The 17,237-nt window shown below is 44.5% G+C and overlaps 1 protein-coding gene across 2 annotated transcripts in view; it reads left to right on the top strand.

Annotated features, from left to right (window-relative positions):
- Positions 1 to 17,237, top strand: part of AGPAT4 (1-acylglycerol-3-phosphate O-acyltransferase 4) — a 167,372-nt gene that overhangs the window by 132,238 nt on the left and 17,897 nt on the right. For both annotated transcript variants that reach the window (XM_038741164.1, XM_038741155.1), the window contains 3 exons: positions 749 to 910; positions 2,322 to 2,475; positions 16,283 to 16,385. In XM_038741164.1, the coding sequence (XP_038597092.1) occupies positions 749 to 910; positions 2,322 to 2,475; positions 16,283 to 16,385 (419 nt within the window). The remainder of the gene's footprint in view (positions 1 to 748; positions 911 to 2,321; positions 2,476 to 16,282; positions 16,386 to 17,237) is intronic.

Genomic DNA, 17,237 nt, shown 5'->3' with positions numbered 1-17,237 from the left:
GGCTTCAAAGACACTCTCAGGCCTAGCCTAACACTCCCAATCCTGTCTTCCCCTCATTCATGGTCCTAGAACCAACCCAGCTAAATTGACGGTGCATATCGTCACACTTCCTTCCTAAGGTAGTGTGGCTAATATACTTGCTCTCCATGTGTGAGAGCCAAGGTGGATGGTTTTTGATCTGATTCTACTTAACATAGTGCTTGGCATCTAGTAAGTAGTTAACCAATTCCATATGTATTATTATTATGTTATACTAATAATTATTAATGATAATTGTGGAATTGGTTAACCACTTACTAGGTGCCAGGCACTGTGCTTAGCACTGGGGTGGATACAAACTAATTGGTTGGACACAGTCCCTGTCCCACATTGGGGTCACAGTCTTAATTCCCATTTTACAGATGAGGTAACTGAGGCACAGAGAAGTGAAGTGACTTTCCCAGGATCACACAACAGGAAAGTAGAAGAGCCAGGATTAGAACCCAGGATTATCATCAGTAGTGTTGGTGATGTAGACAATCCCCGAACAGTTCCCTTCTTCGAAAATGTGATGTTCTGGTCATCTTAAAGGGAATGGGGCACAGCGAGGGCATGGGGTAGGATTTCTATTGCCTTGGCAGTGATCACGGGGCACAACAGACCCCTCCCAGACAAACCGAATGTGGTCCTTCAGTGTTATCAGACTAGCTCTGCTGAAAATGTGACTCTCTTGTCTTGCCGCCCTCTCCCCCAACCCCGTCTGTTTCAGAGTTCCAAAGTGCTTGCGAAGAAAGAGCTTTCCTATGTCCCTCTGATTGGCTGGATGTGGTATTTCCTGGAAATTGTCTTCTGTACCCGCAAATGGGACGAGGACCGGCGGACGGTCATGAAAGCCTTGCTCAATCTTCGGGATTACCCCGAGAACTTCTGGGTAAGAGGTGGTGATGGGGAGGGAGTGTGGTTTCCTCTTGGGGTCCTTCCCCAACAGCCAGCCCAGTGCAGCCTTCATAATGTCAGTCAGTCATATGTATTTATTGAGCGCTTACTGTGTGCAGAGGACTGGACTAAGCCCTTGGGAGAGTACAGTAGAACAACAAACAGACACATTCCCTGTCCATATTGAGCCTACAGTCCAGAGACTGTAATGCCAACCCTGACTTCTTTTTAGCTCCAAAGGAACATTCTAATCCTGGCTCTGCCACAAGTGTCCTGTGTGACCTTGGGCAAGTCACATAAATTCTCTGAGCCTGTTACCACATCTGTAAAATGGGATTAAGAGTGTGAGCCCCATGTGGGTCTTGTGTCCAACCTGATTAACTTGTATCTATCCCAGCACTTAGATCAATGCATGGCAGATAGTAAGCACTTAACAAGTACCCCTTATAATTATTATTTATTATTATTATTATTCCCTGGGCAAGCCTAATTGCTCCATTCTGTCCGGATGAGAAGCTTTCCCTTTCACTCTTCTCTTTACTGTGTGAATGGATCCTATTTCATCTCTGCAGGACCTGCCTCTCCTCCCTTCCTACCCTTTTTCTGGGTTGGAAGATCCTTAGTAGAGTTTCCCTCTGCCTGCATCCCCTGAGCTTAACAAATGACACAGCTGTGTTTGACCACCTAAAGACCAACTAGATAGTAAGGTCCTTGAGAGCAGGGATTGTGACTCCCAGCTTTATTGTATTGTACTCTTCCAAGTGCTATGTATAGTGCTCTGCACAGAGTAAGTGCTCAGTAAATACCGTTGCTTCACTTACTGCCTTTTCCGTCCTTAACGAATGACACAGTCAAGCTTGACCATCTAAAGTCCCAGTAAATTGAAAGCTCCTTGAAAGCAGGGATCGTGTCTACCAACTCTATTGTTCTCTTCCAAGCACTAAGTACAGTGCTGTGCACAAGAGTAAATGCTCAGAAAATACCATTGCTTGATTGACTGACTCTTCCATCCTGGACTCCTAAGTATTTTGCAGGCACCAGCAGCATCCTGACCACTCTCTCAGGAGGCCAACATCACTAGACAAGTTTGGTGCTTTCCTTCAAGTGAGACAGTGAGTCATCTGTGGGCAGCAGGATGTGACTGAACCCCAATTACTTGTTCCGTTGCTGTACTGCTCGTTCCTTCACAGGAAATGGGTCCCTGATGAAGAGAAAGGGAGAAAGGGATCAGGATCCAGTCACATTCCATTGCTCCCCCGGGAACGAGAACGGACCGAATTTTAGTTCACTTCTGGGTGGAACTGGAAGTGTTCTAAAATGTGATTCATTTTCGTTTATCTCCTGTCCTCATGTTAAGATCCCCACCTGGGGAATGATTTCTAATTGCAGCCTTCTCTTGCTTTCAGTTCCTGATTCATTGCGAGGGCACAAGGTTCACAGAACAGAAACACCAGATCAGTATGCAGGTAGCTGAGGCTAAAGGTCTGCCTAAACTCAAATATCATCTCCTGCCACGTACAAAGGGTTTTGCTGTCACTGTGAAGTGCTTGAGAAATGTAGGTAAGGAATGTTTCATGACACAAATTATTTTTCCTCTTCAAATGCGGACCAAGAAGCTGCTGGCCTAGTGAATAGAGCCCAGGCCTTGGAGTCAGAAGGTCATGGGTTCTAATGTCACTTCCACACATTTGTCTGTTGTGTGACCTTGGGCAAGTCACTTAACTTCTCTGTGCCTCCGTTACCTCATCTGTAAAATGGGGATTGAGACCAAGTCCCATTTCGGGCAGGGAGTTTGTCCAACCCGATTTGCTTGTATCCACCCTGGTGCTTAGTACAGTGCCTGGCACATAGTAGACACTTAACAAATACCACAATTATTATAATTAAATTTAACAACATTTCTTTCACTTGAACAGTTCTGGCTAATGTTTAATTTAGGTTTCTCATTACAAAGAAGGCCAAGACTCTAAGGCAGATCCTTCAATGCAGACTTTTTCTGGAGTAAGAAAAATTGTATTTACTCAATCAATCAATCAATCAATCAATCGTATTTATTGAGTGCTTACTGTGTGCAGAGCACTGTACTAAGCGCTTGGGAAGTACAAGTTGGCAACATATAGAGACAGTCCCTACCCAACAGTGGGCTCACAGTCTAAAAGGGGGAGACAGAGAACAAAACCAAACATACTAACAAAATAAAATAAATAGAATAGATATGTACAAGTAAAATAAATAAATAAATAAATAGAGTAATAAATATGTACAAACATATATACATATATGCAGGTGCTGTGGGGAAAGGAAGGAGGTAAGATGAGGGGGATGGAGAGGGAGACGAGGGGGAGAGGAAGGAAGGGGCTCAGTCTGGGAAGGCCTCTTGGAGGAGGTGAGCTCTCAGTAGGGCCTTGAAGGGAGGAAGAGAGCTAGCTCATTAAAATAAAGACCAAGGTCTCATAACCAGCATGTCAGCAGGATTGTATTAGAAATCATTTTCAATAGAATCAGTCTTTATGTACAAACAGTGCCCTCTACTGCTCTGGGATTATTCTAGGCCATCTCTGACAATAACTAAAAGTCCCTGATTCATCTCTTTCCTCTGATTAAGTCTGAGTTATCTGCCACACTTTTTAGCCATCATATAATCTGGCAAGGGGTTCCTCTAAAAGGCTCACTTGATGGACTTATTCCAGGTGTCTGGTTTCTTCTGGAGAGTCTAATTTAGGAGGAAATCAAACACAGACCTAGTAGTAGTGATATTTACTGAGCATCCACTTAATGCAGGGCATGCTACTAGATGGTAGGAAGTAAGAATAGAGCTTACAAACTCTAGTGTGTTCAAAATAAATCATTGACCATATATATGTATATATATATACATATATATATATACAGGCTTGGGAGTCAGAGGACCTGGGACCTATTCCTGACTCTGCCAACTGGGCAAGTCACTTCACTTCCTCTGTGCCTCAGTTCCCCTGTTCTGTCTCCCACTTAGACTGTGAACCCTGTGCGGGACAAGTACTGTGTCCAACCTATTTAACTTGTATCTACCCCAGGGCTTAGAATACATATATGTGGGGAGGCGGGGGGGACGAGGAGGGTATAAATAAGTTCATAATTGCCAGTATTGGCTGAAGGGGTGATGTGGTTCAGAATTCTGGGAGGTTAACCCATGAAGGCCTGTTGGAGGAAGTGGGATTTTAAGAGAGCTTTGAATGTGGCGAGAGCTATGTGCCTTGTTCTCACCTGTCTCTGTCGACCCCTGGCCCACGACCTACCTCTGGTCCAGAATGCCCTCTGGTCCGGAATGCCCTCCCTACTAACATCCTCCAAACTAGCACTACTCCTCTACTTCAAAGTCCTACAGAAAGCTCACCTCCTCCAGGAGGCCTTCCCAGACTGAGCCTCCTTTTTCTCTGCTCCTCCTCCTCTCCCCATCACCCCTACTCCTTTCCTCTGCTCTATCCCTCTCCCGTCTCCCCAGCACTTGTTTATATATGTACATATTTATTGTTTTATTATTCTATTAATTTTATTAATGATGGGTATACATCTATGATTCTGTTTATTTATATTGACATTTTTGATGCCTGTCTACTTGTTTTGTTTTGTTTTGTGGTCTGTCTCCCCCATTCTAGACTGTGAGCCCATTGTTGGGTAGGGATTGTCTCTATTTGTTGCCAAATTATACTTTCCAAACATTTAGTACAGTGCTCTGCACACAGTAAGTGCTCAACAAATACGATTGAATTAATGAATGAAAGTCAGTGGAACAGCCTGAGTGAGGGAATGGAGGTGAGAGAGTGGAGAACCAGATTCAGCTGGAAGGCTGGCTTGGGAGGAATGACGATAGCAAGTGAAGAGAGCAGAAAGGGACCCTGAGCAGCAAACAGAAAGCAGCAGATGTAGTGGGAAGAGCACGGGCTTGGGAGTCAGAGGACCTGGGTTCTATTCCTGACTCTGCCAACTGGGCAAGTCACTTCACTTCCCCTGTTCTCTCTCCTGCTTAGACTGTGAGCCCTATGCAGGACAAATACTGTGTCCAACCTATTTAACTTGTGTCTACCCCAGGGCTTAGAATAGTGTTTGACACATAATAAGTGCTTAACAAATACCATTTTTAAAAAGGGGAAAAAAAGAACTGTGCCAAATGTTCATTTTCCTATTTTATGGTGTTAAAGGGTCTCCAGGTTTGAAGAAAATTCTTCTACTCCCTTGATATTCAATCGTCCTTCCCACCAGAAAGTCCTTCCTTTGGTCTAACCTAAATTTTTGGTGTTACAATATTAACCTAATCTTCCTATTTTGCCTAGGAAGAGTCCATATAGGACAGAAAACTATTTCGGTATCGTCCCATCCCCACAGCCCCTCCATTCAAAGCTCTAGCCCTTCTTCCGTATCCCTTATTCCTTTTTCTGTCTAGCAGCCTTGGCCATGGGACCGCTGATAATGGGTCTTGAGTTTTGGGAGACCCCTAAGGAATTTAGAGGTGCCAGATGGATGTGTAAGAGAGGTGGTTAAGAAAAGGAAAATAATAGTACTGATCTCTATTAAGCACTTATTGTGAGCTATAATATGATTAGGTAAGACAAGTAACTAGAACAATGAGAGTGAAGAAAAAAAAAATGAGTTACCATTTAACTCCAAGATAACAGTGTTACAGAGGCTCCTCACTGTCCAGGAAATGGTCCTTCATTGTGGCTACTGTAGTTTCTAAATGTTCTAAAGGCAGCAGCTTCCAGCTGGCTGGTATGAGATGGCTACTTTCAACCAGCCAGTGTAAGGTGGCTTCTTTTGGCCGGCGTGAGACAGCTGCTTCTGGCCAGCTGGTGTAAGATGGCTTCTTCTGGCTGGTGTGAGGCTGTAGCTTCCAGCCAGCATAGGTCGGTGGCTTCTGGCCAGCTAGTATGAGGTGACTGGCTGGCTGGTCTGTTCTGGACATTTAACTCCCTCCTCAGACCCCCTGTTCCTCCCCCTCCTCCATCCCTCACCCACAATGATCTGACCACCTACTTCATTAGTAAAATTAACACCATCAGGTCTGAGCTCCCCAAAGTCACCCCTCCCCCTTCCTCCCCACCCCCTGCTCCCAGCCCTCTCTGTTACTTTCCCATTCTTCCCAACAGTATCTTCAGATGAGATCTCCATCCTCCTCTCAAGTACCACCCCAGCTACCTGTGCTTCGGACCCCATTCCCTCTCACCTTATGAAAACTCTCACCCCTTCCCTCCTCCCCGCCTTAACTTCCATCTTCAACCGCTTACTCTCCACTGGTTCCTTCCCCTCTGCCTTCAAACATGCCCACATCTCCCCCATCCTAAGAAAACCCTCTCTTGACTCCACTGCCCCTAATAGTTTTGCCCTATTTCCCTCCTACTCTTCCTTTACAAATTCCTTCCAATCTGGCTACCATCGCCTACACTCCACAGAAACTGCCCTCTCAAAGGTCACCAATGACCTTCTTCTTGCCAAATCCAATAGCTCCTACTCTATCCTAATCCTCTTCGACCTCTCAGCTGCCTTCGACACTGTGGACCACCCCCTTCTCCTCAGCATGCTATCCAACCTTGGCTTCACAGACTCCATCCTCTCCTGGTTCTCCTCTTATCTCTTCGGCTATTCTTTCTCAGTCTCCTTCGTGGGCTCCCCCTTCCCCTCCCATCCCCTTACTTACTCTATACTCGCTCTCTTGGTGAACTCATTTGCTCCCATGGCTTCAACAATCATTTCTGTGCTGATGACACCTAAATCTACATCTCCATCCCTGCTCTCCCTCCCTCACTCCAAGCTCATATCTCTTCCTGCCTTCAGGACATCTCCATCTGGATGTCTGCCCACCATCTAAAACTCAACATGTCCAAGATGGAGCTCCTTATCTTCCCTCCCAAACCCTGTACTCTCCCTACCTTTCCTGTCACTGTGGACGGCACTACCATCTTTCCCATCTCACAAGCCCGCAACCTTGGTGTCATCCTTGACTCTGCTCTCTCATTCACCCCACACATCCAATCCATTACCAAACCCTGCTGGTCTTCACTTCCACAATATCACCAGAATCTGCCCTTTCCTCTCCATTCAAGCCACTACCTTGCTGGTTCAATCTCTCATCCTATTCTGACTGGATTACTGCATCAGCCTCCAAAGATTTTCCTCAGAAATCTCCAGTGGCTACCAATCAATCTGCGCATCAGGCAGAAACTCCTCACCCTCGGCTTCAAGGCTCTCCATCACCTTGCCCCCTCCTACCTCACGTCCCTTCTCTCCTTCTACAGCCCACCCCGCACCCTCCGCTCCTCTGCCGCTAATCTCCTCACCGTGCCTCGTTCTCGCCTGTCCTGCCATCTACCCCCAGCCCATGTCATCCCCCAGGCCTGGAATGCCCTCCCTCTGCCAATCCGCCAAGCTAGCTCTCTTCCTCCCTTCAAGGCCCTACTGAGAGCTCACCTCCTCCAGGAGGCCTTCCCAGACTGAGCTCCTTCCTTCCTCTCCCCCTCGCCCCCCTCTCCATCCCCCGTCTTACCTCCTTCCCTTCCCACAGCACCTGTATATATGTATATATGTTTGTACATATTTATTACTCTATTTATTTATTTATTTTACTTGTACATATCTATTCTATTTATTTTATTTTGTTAGTATGTTTGGTTTTGTTCTCTGTCTCCCCCTTTTAGACTGTGAGCCCACTGTTGGGTAGGGACTGTCTCTATATGTTGCCAACTTGTACTTCCCAAGCGCTTAGTACAGTGCTCTGCACACAGTAAGCGCTCAATAAATACGATTGATTGATTGATTGATGGATGGATCAGCCTCCTTTCTGATTTCCCATCCTCCTATCTCTCCCAGCTTCAGTCTATACTTCATTCTGCTGCCAGGACTGTCTTTGTACAGAAATACTCTGGGCATGTCATTCCCCACCTCAAAAATCTCCAGTGGTTGCCTCTCAACCTTTGAATCAAGCAAAAACTCCTCTCTTTCAGCTTCAGGGCTCTCTATCACCTTGTCCCCTCCTACCTCACCTCCCTTCCCTCCTTCTACAGCCCAGCCCACACACTCCACTCCTCTGCCACTAACCTCCTCACTGTGCCTCGTTCTCGCCTGTCTCACCATCGACCCCTGGCCCACATCCTACCTTTGGCCTGGAATGCCCTCCCTCCACACATCCGCCAAACTAGCTGTCTTCCTCCCTTCAAAGCCCTACTGAGAGCTCACCTCTTCCAGGAGGTCTTCCCAGACTGAGCTCTCCCTTTTTCCTCTCCTCCTCCCCTCCCCATTGCCCCCCACCCTACCCCCTTCCCCTCCCCACAACACTTGTATATATTTGTACATATTTATTCATTTTATTTATACATATTTATTACTCTATTTCATTAATGATAGCTATAATTCTATTTATTCTGATGGTATTGACACCTGTCTACCTGTTTTGTTTTGTTGTCTGTCTCCCCCTTCTAGACTGTGAACCCATTGTTGAGTAGGGACTGTCTCTAAATGTTGCTGATTTGTACTTCCCAAGCTCTGCGTGCTCTGTACACAGTAAGCACTAAATAAATACAATTGGTTGAATGAATGAAAGAATATAAGGAGGCTTCTTCCAAAGGTGTGAGGTGGTAGCTTCCAGCCAACCAGTGTGAGGGGGTGGCTTCTGACCAGCTGGTGTGAGGTGACTGACTGAATGACTCCCCTCTCAGGGTCACACATGGAGAGTTTCCAGTACTCTGCCAGTCTCAACTATGGGAGGGAGAGTCAAGCAGAGGCTTACCCATTCCATTCCTAGCTTGGGAAGTGACTAGCAAGTGGAAGGCAATTTCTGTTAGAAGTCAAAACTCAACTGTGCTGGGCAGCAGCGGCATGGGAGAGAGTCGAGGGCAGAGATTCAAGTTTACTGCATGGAAGGAGGCAATAGTAAACCACTTCTGTCTTTTTACCAACAAAACTCTGTGGATACACAACCAGAACAATTGCAGATGGAGGTGGGGCATTCTGGAAGAGATACATCCATAGTGTCACTAGGGGTCAGACATGACTTGACAGCATAAGACAAGACAGGACTGAGTGGCTCATGGAATAGATGCTCCTCTTAGTGCTCTTCTTCCCTTCCCACTTTCATCTCTTCCAAAAACTTTCTTCCTTCTCTTTGGCTAACTTTGCCACCACCCTTCATCCGTTCACTCTCTCCCAAAGGTGATGTATCTTGCTGTGACCCATCTCTTTTCCTCTTCTGGCTTCCGTCCTCCCTACCCACTCACTGAGGATAGTCAGAAGCTCAGCAAACCCACACACCTTGGGCAAGTCATGTCAGGTCTCTGTGCCTCTATTTCCTCATCTGTAATTCAGTACCTGATTCAATACCTGTTCTCCCTCCTGTTTAGACTGTGAGCTCCATGTGAGACAGGGACTTTGACCCGATGATCTTATATCTATCCCACTGCCAGTACTTTGCACTAGTTAGTGCTTAACAATTACCACAATGATATAATAATAATAATAATAAAATAAAGTGAAGTAATAATATTAATAATAATTTCTGCTCTCAGAGCTCCAAGGGGTCTACAGCCTATGCAAGTCTACTATCATCTAACTCACTGCTGATCAACATGATAAATAATAATGAAAATTACTGATAATAATATTTCTGGTGTCTGTTAGATGCTTACTATGTGCCAAGCACTGTTCTAAACCCTGGGGGAGTTACAAGATCATCAGGTCTCATGTGGGGCTCATAGTGTGAGTAGGAGAGAGAAGAGATATAAAATCCCCATTTTGCAGATGGGGAATTGAGACACAGCAGTGTGATTTGCCCAAGGTCATATAACAGGTAAGTGGTGGAGCCAGGTTTAGAAACCAGGACCTCTGACTCCTAGGCCAGTGCTCTTACTACTGGGCTACACTGAAGCTCTATTATTGTCATTATTATATATAATAATAATTAATAATAAAGGTCTGAGAGTTGTGGTAAAAACTTATGAAAATAATTGCTAATCACTCCTGCAAGCAAAGGGCTACAGAGTGAATTGATCAATCAATCATTTATTGAGTGCTTACTGTTTGCAGAGAATTATACTAACCACTTGGGAAGCTACAATAGGGTGAGCAGATATGATCCCTGCTCTCAAGGAGCTTTCAATCTAGCAGAGAAAACAGACCCTAAAATAACCTAGAAGTAGGGGAAAGCAACAGAGTTTAAAGTTTATAAAGATATGTGCTGTGCTGGGGTAAATTATAAAGAAATCTTAATTCCTTGTAGTTCACAGTATGAGCATAGGACCCTATGTCATGTGTTTGAGCAAAAGAAAAGTTGTGTATCTTTGTATTGTTGTATTGCACTATCCCAAGGTTTTAGTACAATGTCCTACATACAGTAAGTGCTCAATAAATATGACTGACTGACTACATTCTACTTGTTTACACTTGATATACTGGCAGGATTCATTCACTCATTCAGTTGTATTTATTGAGTGCTTACTGTGTGCAGAGCAGTATTTAAACTCTTGGAAAGTACAATTCGGCAACAAATAGAGAAAATCCCTACCCAACAACAGGCTTACTGTCTAGAAGGCAGGGAGAAAGACAACAAAATAATAATAATAATAATAATGGCATTTGTTAAGTGCTTACTATGTGCAGAGCACTGTTCTAAGTGTTGAGGGGGGCGGTTACAAGGTGATCAGGTTGTCCCACGTGGGGCTCACAGTCATAATCCCCATTTTACAGATGAGGTAACTGAGGCTTGGAGAAGTTAAGTGATTTGCCCAAGGTCACACAGCAGGCATGTGGCGGAGTGAGGATTCGAACCCATGACCTCTGACTCCAAAGCCCGTGCTCTTTCCACTGAGCCACACTGCTCCTCCTTAGCCAGGCTGCTCCAAAAACAAGTAGACAGGCATCTGTAGCATCAATATAAATGAATAGAATTATAGATATATACACATTGTTAATAAAATGAATAATAAATATATACATATATACACATGTGCTGTGGGGCGGGGAGAGAGATAGAGTAGAGGGAGGGAGTCGGGGTGATGGGGAAGAGAGGAGTAGCAGAGGAAAAAGGGGGCTCAGTCTGGGAAGGCCTCCTGGAGAAGGTGAGTTTTCAGTAGGGTTTTGAAGGGGGGAAGTGTGCTAGTTTGGCAGATGTGAGGAGGCAGGGCTTTCTAGGCAAGAGGTAGGATGTGGGCCAGATAGCGGGAAAGGCAAGAATGAGGCACAGTGAGGAGGTTATTGACAGAGGAGCGGAGTGTGTGGGCTGGGCTATAGAAGGAGAGAAGGAAGGTGAGGTAGGAGGGGGCGAGGTGATGGAGAGCCTTGAAGCCGAGAGTAAGGAGTTTTTGCCTGATGCGTAGGTTGACTGGTAGCCACTGGAGATTTTTGAGGAGAGAAGTGAAATGCCCAGAGTGTTTCTGTACAAAGACAATCCCAGCAGCAGAATGATGTTTAGACTGAAGCAGGGAGAGACAGGAGGATGGGACATCAGAAAGTAGGCTGATGCAGTAATCCAGTCAGGATAGGATGAGAGATTGAACCAGCAAGGTAGCGGTTTGGATGGAGAGGAAAGGGCGGATCTTGGCAATGTTGTGGAGGGGAGACCAACAGGTTTTGGTGATGGATTGGATGTGTGGGATGAATGAGAGAGCAGAGTCAAGGATGACACCAAGTTTGCAGGATTGTGAGATGGGAAGGATGATAGTGCTGTCCACAGTGACAGGAAAGTCAGGGAGAGGACAGGGTTTGGGAGGGAAGATAAAGAGCTCCGTCTTGGACATGTTGAGTTTTAGGTGGTGGGAGGACATACAAGTGGAAATGTCCTGAAGGCAGGAGGAGATGGGAGCCTGGAGGGAGGGAGAGAGAACAAGGAAGGAGATGTAGATTTGATGAATGAGCTCTGCCATTGATACTGCTCTAAGAGCAAGTTGCATAGAATATCTGCACTGGGTTTTAAGAGTGAGTCTTCAGACCAAGAAAATAATTTCCTTCTGGTCTTCATATGGCCTGGGGCAATCTACCTGGGTATGTTGTTTTAGCACCTGAACCTTGGCATTGCCAAATGACAGAGTGAATCATTTTTGATTCCAGTTTATTGGTCTGTGGTGCCTGAACAAAGTGAAATAGCGATGTAGGCTTTCTGTTAGTTAAGCTTTTCCATAGGAGTAACAAAAATTTTAGAACATAGAGACAGGCCCAATGAATTGTAAAGCCCAGTATGTCTTAACAAGAAGTTGCCCTGGCTTTGTTTCCAATCTAGTAATGAAAAGAATAATAGTGTTTCTTTTTGGGAGAACGCATTGTCATGTTGAACCGGAGCTAGATTACTCTTTACTTAGCACAAGGGACACTTATTTCATCATAAATACGCCTTGTCTTTGGAACAAAAAAACCTGGACATAAGTGACTTAAAGGGGCAGCAGAAGGAATTAATGACCTAGATTAATTCTAAACTGTCGAACATGAGAATGATGTATGCATTTTTAAATGAATATGATGTAGTGTGGCTCAGTGGAAAGAGCATGGGCTTTGGAGTCAGAGGTCAGAGGTTCAAATCCCGGCTCCGCCAGTTGTCAGCTGTGTGACTTTGGGCAAGTCACTTCACTTCTCTGGGCCTCAGTTGCCTCATCTGTAAAATGGGGAATAAGACTGTGAGCCCCCCATGGGACAACCTGATCACCTTGTATCCTCCCCAGCACTTAGAACAGTGCTTTGCACATAGTAAGTGCTTAATAAATGCCATTATTATTATTATTATTATGTAAAAATGAATATGATATTGGTGTCCAAGGACCTTCAGTTTCATGGAAGTAGCTGTTGTGTGCATATAACATGAGACTCTATCTATGAGGGTATAAAGAGTGTACAGTTCATGATCAAGCTGCCTCAGTGTTCAAGGACAAAATTGATTCTTTTTATAAGAATAATAATTATTATTATTGTTAAGCACGTACTATGTGCCAAGCCCTGTTTTAAGCACTGGGGTAGATACAAGGTAATCAGGTTGTCCAATGAGGGGCTCACAGTCTTAATCCCCATTTTACAGTTGAGGTAACCGAAGCACAGAGAAGTAAAGTGATTTACCCAAAGTCACACAGGTGATAAGTGGTGGAGCTGGGATTTGAACCCACGACCTCTGACTCGCAAGCCCGTGAACTTTCCACTGAGATCTGCCACTCTGAGGCAGCAACCAATCCAGTAATTATTACAGCATTAGCCACAAGAAGAGATATCAGTTAAGCACTGATATCTATTGTACACTTACCATGTGCAGGGCACTGTACTACTTGCTTGGGAGGGTTCAATACAATAGGTAGAGTTGAAAGATACAGTCCTTCCCAGCAAGGAGGTGGAATGCTCTCCTCTGTTTGGATCCTGTCAATCAAACACACTCTGAGTGTAGTTCTCCACAGCAGAGGTTTCATTCATTTATTCAATCATATTTATTGAGCACTTACTGCATGCAGAGCACTGTACTAATCGCTTGAGAAAGTACAAAATACCAATAAACAGACACATTCCCTGCCCACAAAAAGCTTACAGTGCAGAGGGGGAGTGTCTTCTTGCCAGTACTATGGCAGAGTGATGGTTGTTAGTATTAATAATAATAATAATGACAACAGTGGTATTTGTTAGGCACTTACTACGTGCCAGGTACTGTGCTATGTGCTCATGTGTATACAAGCAAATCAGGTTGGACGCGATCCCTTTCCCATGTGGGGCTCACAGTCTCAATCCCCATTTCACAGATGAAGTACCTGAGGCCCAGAGAAGCAGACAAGTGACAGAGGCAGGATTAGAACCCATGACCTGACTCCCAGGCCCGGGCTGTATCCACTATGCCATGCTGCAATATCGTCACCACCACTACGACCACAATCTGGCACTGTATGTTTTTCATCCCAGCCCCACAACATTTATGTACATATCCTTCACTTTACTACTTCACCTCTCTGAAATTTATTTTAACGTGTTTTCCCCATACTAGAAGCACCCAGTCAGTTGTATTTACTGAGCACTTGTGTGTAGAGCATGGTTCTAAGCCCTCAGGAAAGTACAGTATAACAGTACAATGGACACATTGTCTGCCCTCAGCAAGGTTACAGTCTAGAGGGGGAGACAGATATTAATATAAATAAATAAATTACAGCTATGTACATAAGTGCTGTGGGGCTGAGGGGAGGGGAGATGAATAAAGGGAGCAAGTTAGGGTGATGCAGAAGGGAGCAGGAGAAGAGGAAAGGAGGGCTTAGTCAGAAAAGGCCTTTTGGAAGAGATGTGCCTTCAATTGTTTGTGATTGTGTGTTGGATATGAAGAGGGAGGGTGTTCTGGGCCAGAGGCAGAATGTGGGTGAGAGGTCGTGGCAAGATAGTTCAAAATTATATTAAACTTTGCTCGCTCTGTGGAAAGTGATGTTTGCGCAGTCACAAAATCAGTTTCTCTTTTTGTAAAAAAAAAATCGCCTTTGGAGAATTTCAAGACTAATAAACATCACAAAATGGGTTTAGCTAACATAGAATGGATTTACCAGTTTATTTGAAAGTGAGATTTACAGCCCAAGTTAAAGGTGGTTTGAATTTCTGCCTAATTTTTCTGCCCTGGATTGAGTTCATTATCCTTTTTGTAGCAGAGGTTTGTTTTTTGGGTGGGGGGTTTCCTCAGACAAATCAAGCATTCACTGAGAGATGTCTTAGTCTTACATTTGAATTGGAGTAGAGTAAAGGTTAGTCTCTGGAAAGAGCATGGGCTTTGGAGTCAGAGGTCATGGGTTCAAATCCCTGCTCCACCAACTGCCAGCTGTGTGACTTTGGGCAAGTCATTTAACTTCTCTATGCCTCAGTTACCGCATCTGTAAAATGGGGATTAAGACTGTGAGCCCCCCGTGGGACAACCTGACCACCTTGTAACCTCTCCAGTGCTTAGAAAAGTGCTTTGCACATAGTAAGCACTTAATAAATGCCATTATATTATTATTATTATTATTATTATTTGAGGCAGACCTTTCCAGGATGTCTATTTCAAGCAGTTTATTGGTATTTTCCTTTGAGAATAGGGACTAAAATCAATTGTCCTAAATGAAACCTGAGAAGACGATCAGCTCAACAGTCCAGTTTAGGGCATTGGCAGTCCTGGTTATGGGTCAAGCCATTGATAAGAGGAAGTGCTTGCTGGCCTGGCCCCCTCTGTATGCTTTCCTGATTGGAAAGGATGAAAGGAGGAAGACTCTCTTGCAATTGGGGTGGATGAGAGATTCATTTCACTTATGAGAAGTTGAAAAGCAGCCTAGAGGAAAGAGCACAGGCCGGGGAGTCTGTAGACCTTGGTTCTAATCCCACATCTGCCACTTGTCTGCTATGTGGCCTTTGTTGAGTCACTTAACTTCTCTGTGCCTCAGTTCCCTCATCTGCAAAATAAGGTTTCAGTACCATTCTCTCTCTAAGACTAAGTGCTTGGCACACAGTAAGCACTTAAATACCAGAATTCCAGAGAAAAAGTGTGGCCCAGTAGCAAGTACATGGGCCTGTGGGTCAGAGGACCTGGGTTCTAGTTCTTTCTCCTTCACTTGTTGGCTATTTGCTATTGGGCAAACCCTTAGCTTTTATGTGCCTCAGTTACCTCAGCTGTAAAATGTGGATTGAATCTGTGAGGCCCATGTAGGACTTGAACTGTGTCCAATCTGATTGTTCTACAACTAACCCAGTGCTTACCTCAGTGCCTGGCACATAGTAAGCACTTAATAAAACTACAGTTATTACTCTCCCAATTGCTTAGTATAGTGCTTTGCAAACACTAAGTGCTCAATAAATACAATTGAATGTTACTGTAATTAAACACCATTAAAAAAAAAACTTGGGGAAATATAGGTCCCTGCACTGCCCCAAAATGTACCATTAGGAGGTGCTCTATTAACCAACCCAAGTAACATGTTTTACTTTGTTGCTGAATTATACTTTCCAAGCATTTAGTACACTGCTCTGCACACAGCAAGCACTCAATAAATGCGAATAAATGAATGAATGTTTTATCCTGCTGTTGAATTTAGCATCTTCGCCCTTGTCTTTTCACCTCCTCCTCCTCCCCTGCTCTGGTATCCTATTCCCTTCTTTTGATATTTTTGATTGTTTATATGAGATATGCCTTAAGGGCCTCATTTATTAATCAATTAATGGTATTTATTGAGTACTTACTGAATGCAGAACACTGAACTAAGCACTTGGAAGAGTACTGTTTTGGATTTTTTTTGGTAACAGTGAATATTTAACTTCTAACTGGGCAGCATAATGGAAATTGTTGATTTTTAACAACAAATAAAGTTAGCCACCACCTGCATTCTACTGGTGCTTGGAACTTGATCTCCTGGTAATAACCCTTGGCTTTTTCTTGCAGTTTCTGCTGTATATGACTCGACACTCAATTTTAGAAACAATGAGAATCCAACTTTATTGGGAGTCTTAAATGGGAAGAAATATCACGCAGATTTATATGTAAGGCAAGTATCCTCCCTTCCTTTAAAAAATGCATCATGAACTTCAAAGCAGAATAAGTGAAGAAGAGTAAGGTTATCCTCTTTTCTTCTAGACAAACTAATTAACCTTCCTCAAATGTTCCTCCAAGTAAATCAGGTAAACATTTCAATGTTTACCAAGAGGGCCAATTCACTTCTGGCCATCATGGACACCAAGCACTTTGTTGCTGAGGTTGGAGATGTAATACTGGGCTGATGTAGTTACGGCACTGCCGATGTCTTTTGTATGAATTCCTACAGTGCTTTGTGACTCATTTCTGTACATTACGTGGCATGACTAGCTCCTTCAGGCAGAAGAATTCAAGGTGGACCCAGGGTTGCGTGGAGCACAATGGTTGGGCTGAGTGGGCAGGGAATGTGCCTGTTATATTGTACTCTCCCAAGTGCTTAGTACAGTGCTCTGCATACTGTAAGCACTCAATAGATATGATTGACCGACTGACCCATCCAGGGCCAGGAAGGGAGGTGGAGAGAGGGGCTGAGGGTAGCGGCATCAGCCTGGATTTGCTAGGCAGCAGTGCCCTGGACCCAGTTTGATGGGTCTCTGGTGGATCCAAAACAACCCTGCTTCTGGTGGCAGGGGAGGTTTCAAAGGAGACCAAGGCATCTCAGTCTTCTTATATAGTGTAGGGCACCCCTAGGTATAGGGCCTATGGCCTTAATGTGTGTGTGTGTGTGTGTACTTACGCTCTGTGTGTGTGTGTGTGTGTGTGTGTGTGTGTGTGTGTGTGTACTTACACACATGTGTTCTGCACTACCTGCTTATTCCCACTGGATTTGATTTTCTGTTGTGTTACATATCAAAGATTCCCCTCT

Source organism: Tachyglossus aculeatus, chromosome 2 (genome assembly GCF_015852505.1).
Source record: "Tachyglossus aculeatus isolate mTacAcu1 chromosome 2, mTacAcu1.pri, whole genome shotgun sequence".
Lineage (NCBI taxonomy): Eukaryota > Metazoa > Chordata > Mammalia > Monotremata > Tachyglossidae > Tachyglossus > Tachyglossus aculeatus.
Note: the sequence above shows the minus strand (reverse complement) of the source record. Positions and strands in the feature narration are given on the sequence as shown.